Below are 11,482 nucleotides of genomic sequence, written 5' to 3' on the forward strand. Positions count from 1 at the left end.
TATAGAATTATTCCATTCAGCTGGTATGGCTTGGGTTTCTAAGCATATATTGAAAAGGTGTTTAATTGCCCTGATGAGAGCAGAGCCTCCGATTTTTAGCGCGTCTGCCACTACTCCATCCTCTCCTGGTGCTTTGTTATTTTTCATTTTCTTTAAAGCATGATAGATTTTAGCTGTTGTTATCTCGGGAATATCCTCTGAACCTTGATTCATAATTTTTTGTTCTGAATGTTCTGTAGGGTTTAGGTCAAGTTTATTTGTATATAGTGTTTTATAGAAGTCTTCCACTATCTCTAGCATTTCCTCTCTATTGGATGTTAGTTTGCCATTTTTTCCCTTCAGTCTGATAATTTCTTTTCTGCTGTTCGTCAATTTCCTTCTTAATATCGTCATGCTCTTGTTATGCTCGATTGTCTGCGAGATTTTCTCATTTTTATATGCCCTTATGTCCTTTCTAGTAGCTTTAGAGACCTCTTTGTTTATTTTATTTAAGCTTTGTTGTTCTATATTCTTATCTTTTAGCATTTCTCTTCTTTCTTCCATTTTAAGTTTGGTGTTAGCAGTGATTCTCTCCTCTCTCTTGTTGATCGTACAACATTTCCTTTGAGCTTTTGCTATGGTATTAGTAATTAATTTATTTAGCTGATTTATATCATTTGTAGGGGTCTGTTTTGTAGATGTACAGTTATCTGATCTGCAAACTCTGTTTCATTTTTTGGTTGTGACCATGCTTTCATTTGTTGCTTTCTTATTAGTTTAGTTCTCTCTTTGTCGATGTTAATTTCTATTCTAGCGCGAACCATTCTGTGATCACTTCCTGTTGTGAAGCTGTTTAGGACAGTGACATCTTTAACTATAAAATTTTTGTCTGCAATTATGTAGTCAATTTCAATTTGCGTTTTCCCATCCGGGCTTCTCCATGTCCACCTTCTATGATGTTTTTTGTAAAAGAAGCTATTCATTTCATATAATTTGTTCTGAAGGAGATAGTTTAATAAAGTTTGTCCGCGTTCATTTCTTCCATCGCTGCCGAAGTTTCCAAGTGCAAATTCTGACGGATCGGATTTCATGCCAATTTTTGCATTCATATCACCAAATAGGATTGTAAAACGGTTATTTTACAATCTTTTGGTTATTAAGATAGGTAAAACGGTTATTAAGATTTTCTTTCAGGGCTTTCGTTACTTCGTCATAGAAAATGTCTATTTCCTCTTCGCTGTAGTCTGTGGTTGGTGCATAAGCCTGTATTATTTTGATATTGTATCTCTCGTTTAGCTTTAGAATGGTGTATATTACTCTAGTGGATATACCATGTATTGTAACGATTCTACTATAAAGCCGTTTATTTATGAGGAAACCTACACCTCCCACTGATTTGTTATCTTCACCAACGTGATAGAATATATGGCCAGATTTTAGTGTCTGTAGGTGTTCACCATGTCTTCTTACCTCGCAGAGCCCAATTACGTCCCACCTGATCTTTTCCATCTCCATCTCCATTTCAGTGATCTTGTCATCCGATAGTAGCGTTCGAGCATTGTACGTTGCGACATTCATTTTATATAGTCTCTGAGTCAAGGTTTTGTCCCCCCAGAATCCGAGTTCGTGGGACACACTGATAAATCAGTGTGAGATTCTGGATTCATCCTACTCACCTGGGGTAATTTTTTAAATCTTGACATTATTTGAGGGGGTATGGCAAAAATAAAACACCACGCCTGCCATGCGGGTTGGTGAGTTTTAGAGAAAGTAGTAGAAGGAAATATAGTGACCCGTCTGCCCTCGTAAACCTAATAGCCATTCGGGGTCGGAAGAAACAAGAGTTAGCCAAGGGAGGCTGATAGGAAAGATTAAAGACATTTTACTCAAGACCAGTTGAAGAAGAGTAAAATGTGAAGGCCCTTATGACCCGCTAGGTGCAGTTCATAAGCGTATGAGTATTAATACACCTTGTGTTCCCGCTCATACTTCGGGGTGTTGACTACAGGCTGTATGGCTCGTCCAGCTTACCATAGCATGAAGGATATGGTGCACGTCATTCTTTACAACGTAACACACCACTCCATGGCCTGACAACTGGCTAACTGACAGTAAATTGGTTGTAATATTTGGTACACAATGAACGTTTTTAACTACAATGTCAAAGTTTTTGTTGCTACTTACTGTAGTTAACTCTACTTCTCCGGTACACAACACAGACTTCTTATCATTGTTGGCTACTAAAATTTCTTTGAGCTCCATATCCTGGGATGTATTCTTTATCCAGTCATTTCTTGACGTTAGATGCACACTAGCTCCAGAGTCAATGTACCAATCACTGTTATTAAATCCACCATTTAAAAAGACCGCACTAAAGGCATTTTTATCTTCCGGTTTTCTCTGCTGTTTCGAAAATGCTCAAACTCCCGTTTCAAAATTGGTCACTTGTTTTTGTAATGGCCGACCTGTTGACATCCATAGCAAATCACATGTTCTTTGTTTTTGTTATGATTATCATTTCTGTCATTGTTTTTGGAACTACCACCGCCCTCTTTGGGATGTTTTCGGAACTTGCCTGGACTTTGACTTACAAAAGCACTACCGGTAGATTTTTCACTGTCTGTGTTCCTACCGTTTCAATCTTACTGCATATCGATTAACTTGGATTTTATTGAATCTGCTGTTATTTTAATGCCCGAGTGTTCCAAAGCCATTTGCATTGGTGCGAATCTATTCGGCAACCCCGCTAGTAACAACGAACCGACCCATTTACTAGTAATTTCGAATCCACTCCGAGTTAATTTCTGGGCTGTTTCAATCATCTGCCCTATATACTGTTCCATACTATCACAATTATCCAGTCGTATATTTATAAGAGTCCTAAGTAAATCAATCATTCGCGTAAAAGTTTTCTCACCATACAGTTTTTTAGTGCTAGCGACACGTCAAACGCTGTTTTTTCTTCGCGAATATGTACATAAATAGAGGGATCTATGCACAAACAAAGTTTTGCTTTCGCTTTCTTTTGCTTGTCTTCATCTTTTTCCCCGTCCTGTACCAGGAAATCACATAGTCCATCGAGCACAAACACGTTTTCGATTGCAAACGACCAGTCATCAGGGATGGGCGGTGTCGATAATGTCATGTCGACAATTCGATTGTCGACATGTCGACAATCATGTCGATGTCGAGTGATTTAAAGTTGTTGCCAATGTCGACAATGTCGAGTATGTCGACAATTAGCAAACGATCAGAATGACGTTCCGTGCGCACTAATTTGAAATTTTAGGTTAATCTGGCTGCGCTGACTTATTGAAAAAGTATGCATTAATGTTTCAACAAGTTGCAAAGAGACCAAATAATCTCAAACTTTTGAAACTTTTAACCTCACTATTAACTTGCGATTGTCAAATTCATAGAATATTCCAAAAGTTCCCCCCAAAATTTTTTCTAGATCCGCCCCTGCTAAATATGTAGTAGAACATACTCACTTGTGGATTAACTGTAGGTGTAAAACCTGTGTCTGAGCCAGTATTTTCGTATATCGAAACATGCGACATTTCATTATTGGATTGATTACCATTGCCACGATCTAACTTGCAGAAGTTTCTTAAAATGAAAGTACGGGACGGGGTTAGTTATCAGCCGATACAAATATCAATTTCAGAGAATAAATCTCTATAGCTATCCAGCTAAAATTAATTAAAATATTTCTTCTTACCTGTGACTTTGCAATCTTGCTGCAACTGTATTTTTTATCACATTTCCACATACACAACATTTAGCCGCGTGCTTTCCTTCTATCTTTAATACTTTGAATGATAATTTATCATAGTTTTTATTCAGTTTTCTGCCACTCATTTTGATTCTGATCAGATCAGATCACATTCAAAGTTTACAACTGAATAATTTCATAACATAACCTCACTTTTTTCCATTATGGACACGTTGCTGACATTGTCGACATTGTCGACATTGTTGACACGTTCTCGACATTGTCGACACGTCTGTGTCGACAATTAAAGTCGACGTGTCGATGCCCATCTCTGCCAGTCATCGTAATTATCACGACCCAATAACTTTGGAACACTTGCTAAATAATTAGCCGCCACCATTTTCTGTCTACAAACAACGAACAAACTGCTAACTCACTTTTCACTTGACCCTACGTGACAACGTTGCCAGAAAAACCTTCAACTTATTACTTCAGGTTAAAACTTACTTAAAACTCGTTAATTGGGCCCATAACCTCTTGAAATTAATGTGGAAGAAAGGATTATCTGGGGTACTTAGAAATGAGACACGCCATGTTCTGTTCAATATTAACGACTAATTAATTTCAATACGTCACATAGGCAACTTACAATACAATACAATATGTTTACATTGGTTATCAACCGATGGCGCTACATGTATTAAAATACTTATTTTTTGATACATCTCAACAAGTCCTGCACTGTTGTTTGTGTATATTTTATTAATGAATTCAATACAGAAACTTTTGTTTTAGTTAAAAATCTTTTAGACCATAATAGTACAAATCCGATCATTGCATCTGAAATTTTACACCTCCTTGAAATTTGCATAAATCAAGAATATTTTGAATTCAATAATAAAATGGACTTCTTATACACAAACAACAGTGCAGGTCTTATTATGGGAAATCCTCTAAGCCCATTACTATCAGATATATTTATGAACCAACTTGAAACAACAATTTCTAAACATCCCGTATTTAAACAGTTCTTATATTGTTGGAGATACGTGGATGATATACTAGTATGGTTTACAGGAATTAACAGACAACTTGACCAATTTCTATAATACATCAATTCACTTCATAGTAATATATGTTGAGTTTACAATAGAAACAGAACAGAATAAGTCTATAAACTTTCTAGATGTAACGATTAGGTACCAGACTACACAACACACATGAGTTCTCCGTATATCATAAACCTACCCATACTGACACTCTCTCTCCTGTCGTTTCCCCATTACTGAGGATCGTGATTTCTTCCAATATTCCTAACAATGTTTCTCCATTGGTCTCTATCTTCAGCTGCTCTAAGAGCTTCGCAGAATGAATTTCCAGCTGAATGCTTTATTTGGTCAGACCATCTAGTTGATGATCGTCCTCTTGATCTTCTCCCCGGAACGTTTCCAGAAACAATTAATCTCTCCAAACTGTCGTCACCTCTGCGAACCACGTGACCAAAGAATTGCCGAATTCGTTGCAGACATATTGTGGACAGCTTTTTTTAATAATGAGTTGGTTTAGAATGGAAACGTTTGTCCTATGAGCTGTCCAAGGTATGCGCAGCATTCTTCTCCAGCACCACATCTCAAAGGCATCAATTTTTTGGCGCTCGCATGCTCGAAGAGTCCAAGTCTCTGCTCCGTATAGAAATATTGAGAATACAAGGGCATTCACCAGTCTCATCTTGATATTTTGAGAGAGAGATCTGTCTTTCCAAAGTTTAGTTAGGCGACTCATCGCATTCTTTGCCACACCAATACGTCTCCGAACTTCTGCTTCACAGTTACCATCGTTAGTTATACTAGACCCGAGATAGACAAAGGTGTTTACTATCTGGTATTCCTGTAATATGTTAGTCAGTTGAATAGTGTCAAATCTGTCGACCACCATTATTTTTGTCTTTTATTGATTTTCAGGCCAACTTTATTGCTTTCGTACTCAACTCTTCGCAGAAGATCAAACATTTCTTGCTCATTTGCTGCTATAAGTGTAGTATCATCAGCAAATCTTAAATTGGAGATTTTTCTACCAGCTACTGTCACTCCACCGGCCCATCCTTCTAAAACCATCCTCATGACATGTTCACCATAAATGTTAAATAAGTCAGGTGACAACACGCATCCTTGTCTAACACCTCTCTCGGTCTTGAATTGGTTTGAGAACTTCTGATCTAGTCGTACTGTCGCCATATTGGACTGGTACAGATTTTTAATAAGTGTCACCAGGTGCATTGGTGCGCCCATTTCTATTAAAATTGACCACAGATTTATCCAGCTTACACAATTCAAAAGCCTATTCTTGGCCTATCTAAAGAAAGAGCATCTTCTAGGTTTTGTTGGAAGTCATTGATTTTTGATGGACTTAGAGACATGACTTTTATCTGGGGTGTCCTTTTGGGGACTTTGAAACGAAGTCGAACGTTCAATACCAGGAGTTGATGATCGCTTCCACAGTCTGCGCCAGGATATGTTTTACACTTGATGGACGACGACTTCCATCTTGATCTTATTAGGATGTAGTCTATTTGATTCCTTGTTCGTCCATCTGGGCTGCGCCATGTGTATAATCTCCGTGGATGATGTTGATATAACGTGTTTGTAATTGTAAGACGTTGTTCTACACAGAACTCCACTAGACGGTCGCCATTCTCATTTCTCTGTCCCAGTCCATTTTTGCCCAGCACTCCTTCAATATTTTCATTAGATGACCCCACTTTGGCGTTAAAATCTCCCAAAATTATGACGAGTTCACGATTCGGAATAGCGCGAACAGTTTCTTCTAGACGACCATAGAACCTGTTGATGTCTTCTTCTTAATACAGACCGGATTTATCACATTGACCGTAACATATCCACCACCACAGAAAGAACCCGGTACCTTCGGCTCTCTCCCATATGCTGGCAAGATAACAACAAAAATAGCCAGATAAATAGACAGTGTGTGTGTGTGTGTGTGTGTGTGTGTGTGTGTGTGTGTGTGTGTGTGTGTGTGTGTGTGTGTGTGTGTGTGTGTGTGTGTGTGTGTGTGTGTGTGTGTGTGTGTGTGTGTGTGTGTGTGTGTGTGTGTGTGTGTGTGTGTGTGTGTGTGTGTGTGTGTGTGTGTGTGTGTGTGTGTGTGTGTGTGTGTGTGTGTGTGTGTGTGTGTGTGTGTGTGTGTGTGTGTGTGTGTGTGTGTGTGTGTGTGTGTGTGTGTGTGTGTGTGTGTGTGTGTGTGTGTGTGTGTGTGTGTGTGTGTGTGTGTGTGTGTGTGTGTGTGTGTGTGTGTGTGTGTGTGTGTGTGTGTGTGTGTGTGTGTGTGTGTGTGTGTGTGTGTGTGTGTGTGTGTGTGTGTGTGTGTGTGTGTGTGTGTGTGTGTGTGTGTGTGTGTGTGTGTGTGTGTGTGTGTGTGTGTGTGTGTGTGTGTGTGTGTGTGTGTGTGTGTGTGTGTGTGTGTGTGTGTGTGTGTGTGTGTGTGTGTGTGTGTGTGTGTGTGTGTGTGTGTGTGTGTGTGTGTGTGTGTGTGTGTGTGTGTGTGTGTGTGTGTGTGTGTGTGTGTGTGTGTGTGTGTGTGTGTGTGTGTGTGTGTGTGTGTGTGTGTGTGTGTGTGTGTGTGTGTGTGTGTGTGTGTGTGTGTGTGTGTGTGTGTGTGTGTGTGTGTGTGTGTGTGTGTGTGTGTGTGTGTGTGTGTGTGTGTGTGTGTGTGTGTGTGTGTGTGTGTGTGTGTGTGTGTGTGTGTGTGTGTGTGTGTGTGTGTGTGTGTGTGTGTGTGTGTGTGTGTGTGTGTGTGTGTGTGTGTGTGTGTGTGTGTGTGTGTGTGTGTGTGTGTGTGTGTGTGTGTGTGTGTGTGTGTGTGTGTGTGTGTGTGTGTGTGTGTGTGTGTGTGTGTGTGTGTGTGTGTGTGTGTGTGTGTGTGTGTGTGTGTGTGTGTGTGTGTGTGTGTGTGTGTGTGTGTGTGTGTGTGTGTGTGTGTGTGTGTGTGTGTGTGTGTGTGTGTGTGTGTGTGTGTGTGTGTGTGTGTGTGTGTGTGTGTGTGTGTGTGTGTGTGTGTGTGTGTGTGTGTGTGTGTGTGTGTGTGTGTGTGTGTGTGTGTGTGTGTGTGTGTGTGTGTGTGTGTGTGTGTGTGTGTGTGTGTGTGTGTGTGTGTGTGTGTGTGTGTGTGTGTGTGTGTGTGTGTGTGTGTGTGTGTGTGTGTGTGTGTGTGTGTGTGTGTGTGTGTGTGTGTGTGTGTGTGTGTGTGTGTGTGTGTGTGTGTGTGTGTGTGTGTGTGTGTGTGTGTGTGTGTGTGTGTGTGTGTGTGTGTGTGTGTGTGTGTGTGTGTGTGTGTGTGTGTGTGTGTGTGTGTGTGTGTGTGTGTGTGTGTGTGTGTGTGTGTGTGTGTGTGTGTGTGTGTGTGTGTGTGTGTGTGTGTGTGTGTGTGTGTGTGTGTGTGTGTGTGTGTGTGTGTGTGTGTGTGTGTGTGTGTGTGTGTGTGTGTGTGTGTGTGTGTGTGTGTGTGTGTGTGTGTGTGTGTTTGTAAAAAATTGAGCAATTCTATGTACAGCTAAATTCTAAAAATTAGTATAGAACAATTCTGTACCAAAATACCAAAGTATTCTTATTGCGGAAGTATTTGACCCAAAAGTTGGTGCCCTCAAGATATAACTGGAATATATGAATTAGACAGGGTGTTTCATTAATAATTGTCCGTATAGTCACTGGAAAACCTTAGCACAAAATACGAAGATTTAAGCGTAAACACTTAAATAAAATGTGATTCCTTACTGACTTACAGGGTGTTTTATCTAAAAGTTTAAAAATTATTTTTGCTCAGCATTTTAAAACTGTTTGACATATCCTTTTCATACTTGGCAGAAATTGCGACTACTATACACCCTACTAAATTATAATACACAAACGTTTCTAGCTACTACCAGAGGCGTACGACAGGGGATAGTGAATGGTCGACACTTCTCAAATTCTACGCCACTGGAGGAATTACTATTTTAGTACCATTTTTAGATTTTCCAATACTTTATACGTAAATAATATACACTTCATTGGTAACGAGAAAGTCATTAGTTTTCGAGATATTTGAAGTTAAATATGAAACGGGACAGATATTTCGATTAATTTATATGATTCATATGATTAAAATTTAAAAATTATTTTTAGCCAGTACTTTAAAACTATTTGGCATATCCTTATCATACTTGGCAGAAAGTGTAGGTACTGTACACCCTACTAAATTAAGATAAATAAACGTTTCTAGCTACTACCAGAGGCGTACGACAGGGGATAGTGGCTGGTTGACCCTTCCCAAATTCTACGCCACTGACGAAATTGCTATTTTAGTTTAATTTTTTGATGTTCCAATACTTTTTACGTAAATAATATATTCTTCATTTGTAACGATAAAATGATTAGTTTTCGAGATATTTCAAATTAAAAATGAAGCGACACACTACATTAATCAAAATAACCGTGTAGTTTCATATTTAACTTAAAAGATTTCGAAAATAATGAATTGATCGTTACGAATAAAGAGGATATTATTTTTATAGAAAATATTGGAGAATCCAAAAATTAAACTAAAATAGCAATTCCGCCTGTGGCGTAGAATTTGGAAAGAGTCAACCATTCACTTTCCCCCGTCGTACGCCTCTGGTAACAGCCAGAAACGTTTTTTAACATAATTTAGTAGTTTGTACAGTACCTATACTTCCTGCCAGGTATGAAAAGGATACGTCGAATAGTTTTAAAATGCTGAGCAAACATAATTTTTAAATTTCTAGATAACACACCCTGTAACTCAGTAAGGAACCACATTTTATATAAGTGTTTTAGCTTAAATCTTCGTATTTTGTGCTAAGGTTTCTCCAGTTACTATATGGACAATTATTAATGAAACACTCTGTATTGCAAGTAAGCACGTATTCGTAATCATTAAGACGCGTCAGTTTAAAGCCAAATAATATGTTTCCATTCGTTTCTTTTCCTGTCTGATAGTTTAATGTTTAGCGTTTGTCTTTCCATGGATCTTTGTGTCTTTGTTACTTTTCCCATATTTTCTTTTGTAAACGTCCATGTCTGAGAGCCAGATATTAGAGAAGTGGTAAGTATACATTGATTGAAGACTCTTGTTTATAGGTATTGCGGTTATTTTCGATTATTTAGAATATAAGACAGTTTTCCAATCTAATTCTTCTCTTTATTTCTTCGGTCTGATTTTCTTTATTTAATCTAGTGATTTGTCTTAGATATACAGGGGGTGTCCCGAAAAGATTGGACATAAATTATACCACAGATTCTGGGATCAAAAATAGGTTGATTGAACCTCACTTACCTATATAAAATAGTGCACACAAAAAAAGTTATAGCCCTTTAAAGTTACAAAATGAAAATTGATTTTTTATAATCTCCATATACAAATATGTGGTGGATTTGACAAATATTCAAAATATCTCGATAAAAACTGGCTTTTCGAGAAAGTACAAAGGGCCAAAAAAGTTTTAGAAATATTGTGTCTATAACTAATGGTACCACAATAATAATTTAATTAGAACTTACACAAAAGTTTGGGAGGATTTAAGATAACAAAACCCCCATAAAATTTTTATGGGGGGCACAAATTTCACTATAATTTTTTCTTAAGATGTTCCTGCCATAAGAATGCCACGTGTCCATTTTCAATAAAAATTCTCTAATAGTTTTCGATATATTGGAAAACATTGATTATCATTTTGTAACTTCAAAGGGCTGTAACTTCTTTTTATGTGCACATTTGTACTAAGGTAAGTTAGGTTCAATCAACCTATTTTTGACCACAAAATCTGTAGTATAATTTATGACCAATCTTTTCGGGACACCCTGTACTCTTTTACTTGTTCTATTCTTGTTTGTGCAACTGTTATTATTAGTTCTTCTTGTTGATTGGTCATGGTTTTTGTTTTACTGTAATTCATCTTCAGTCCTATCGTTGCCGATCCTCTATCTAGTTCTTCCATAATTTTTTGCGATTCTTCAGTTCTTTCTGTGATACAAAATCATCAGCATATCGTAAGTGATTCAGATATTGCCCGTTTATGTTAATACCAGCCAAGCCATCCCAGTGTAGTTGTTTGAACACATCTTCTAGCGCTTGGTTGAATAGCTTGGTCGAAATGGTATGTCCTTGTCTTATTCCTCGGTTTATTTTAACAGGCTCCGTTTGTTTCATTCGCTTAATAGTTGTTGCTGTTATAGTTGTTGTTGTTATTATAATATATCTACATTCAATAAAAAAGGTAAAATATACAATACCTCCAAGAACCAGGGGAAAAATAAAGAGCAACGGAACAACACACCAATGGTACATTTTGTTTTTGTTTAAGTTTTTTGAAATGTCGAAATATAAATACATACATCTTATCTCATGTAATATACACAACCAATTACTACTGATAATAAAGACATATTTACACCATTTAGAATAAAACCCGGAATATAACAAACTTATTATCTCTTTTTTTATTTACAATTTGCGTCAACCAAAAAGAATCATTAGCATTAAATTGTATTTACATTAAATTACAAGGTTGATATTAAATATGGTTAATTGGTCGTATGGCACGTAAAAAATTTAAAGTCTTAAATGAATTATTATTTCACTTATGTACCTACACATTCCCAACCAAATAAGAATAACCAACACATTTATTGATCATAAAATTCAACATAAATACACGTTTGAAATAGAAGAGGACATGGATCAATGATACATTATGTAGCCACAAACAGAAATAATCAC

General features: G+C 37.6%; 1 protein-coding gene across 1 annotated transcript in view; it reads right to left on the reverse strand.

The window, feature by feature from the left end:
- Positions 1-11,155, reverse strand: part of LOC126890760 (pulmonary surfactant-associated protein D-like) — a 66,570-nt gene extending 55,415 nt beyond the window's left edge. Inside the window, exon 1 of the mRNA XM_050659936.1 lies at positions 10,996-11,155. Coding sequence (XP_050515893.1) covers positions 10,996-11,095 — 100 coding nt within the window. The 5' untranslated portion in view covers positions 11,096-11,155. The remainder of the gene's footprint in view (positions 1-10,995) is intronic.
- Positions 11,156-11,482: the final 327 nt, after the last annotated feature.

Source organism: Diabrotica virgifera, chromosome 8, assembly GCF_917563875.1.
Source record: "Diabrotica virgifera virgifera chromosome 8, PGI_DIABVI_V3a".
NCBI lineage: Eukaryota > Metazoa > Arthropoda > Insecta > Coleoptera > Chrysomelidae > Diabrotica > Diabrotica virgifera.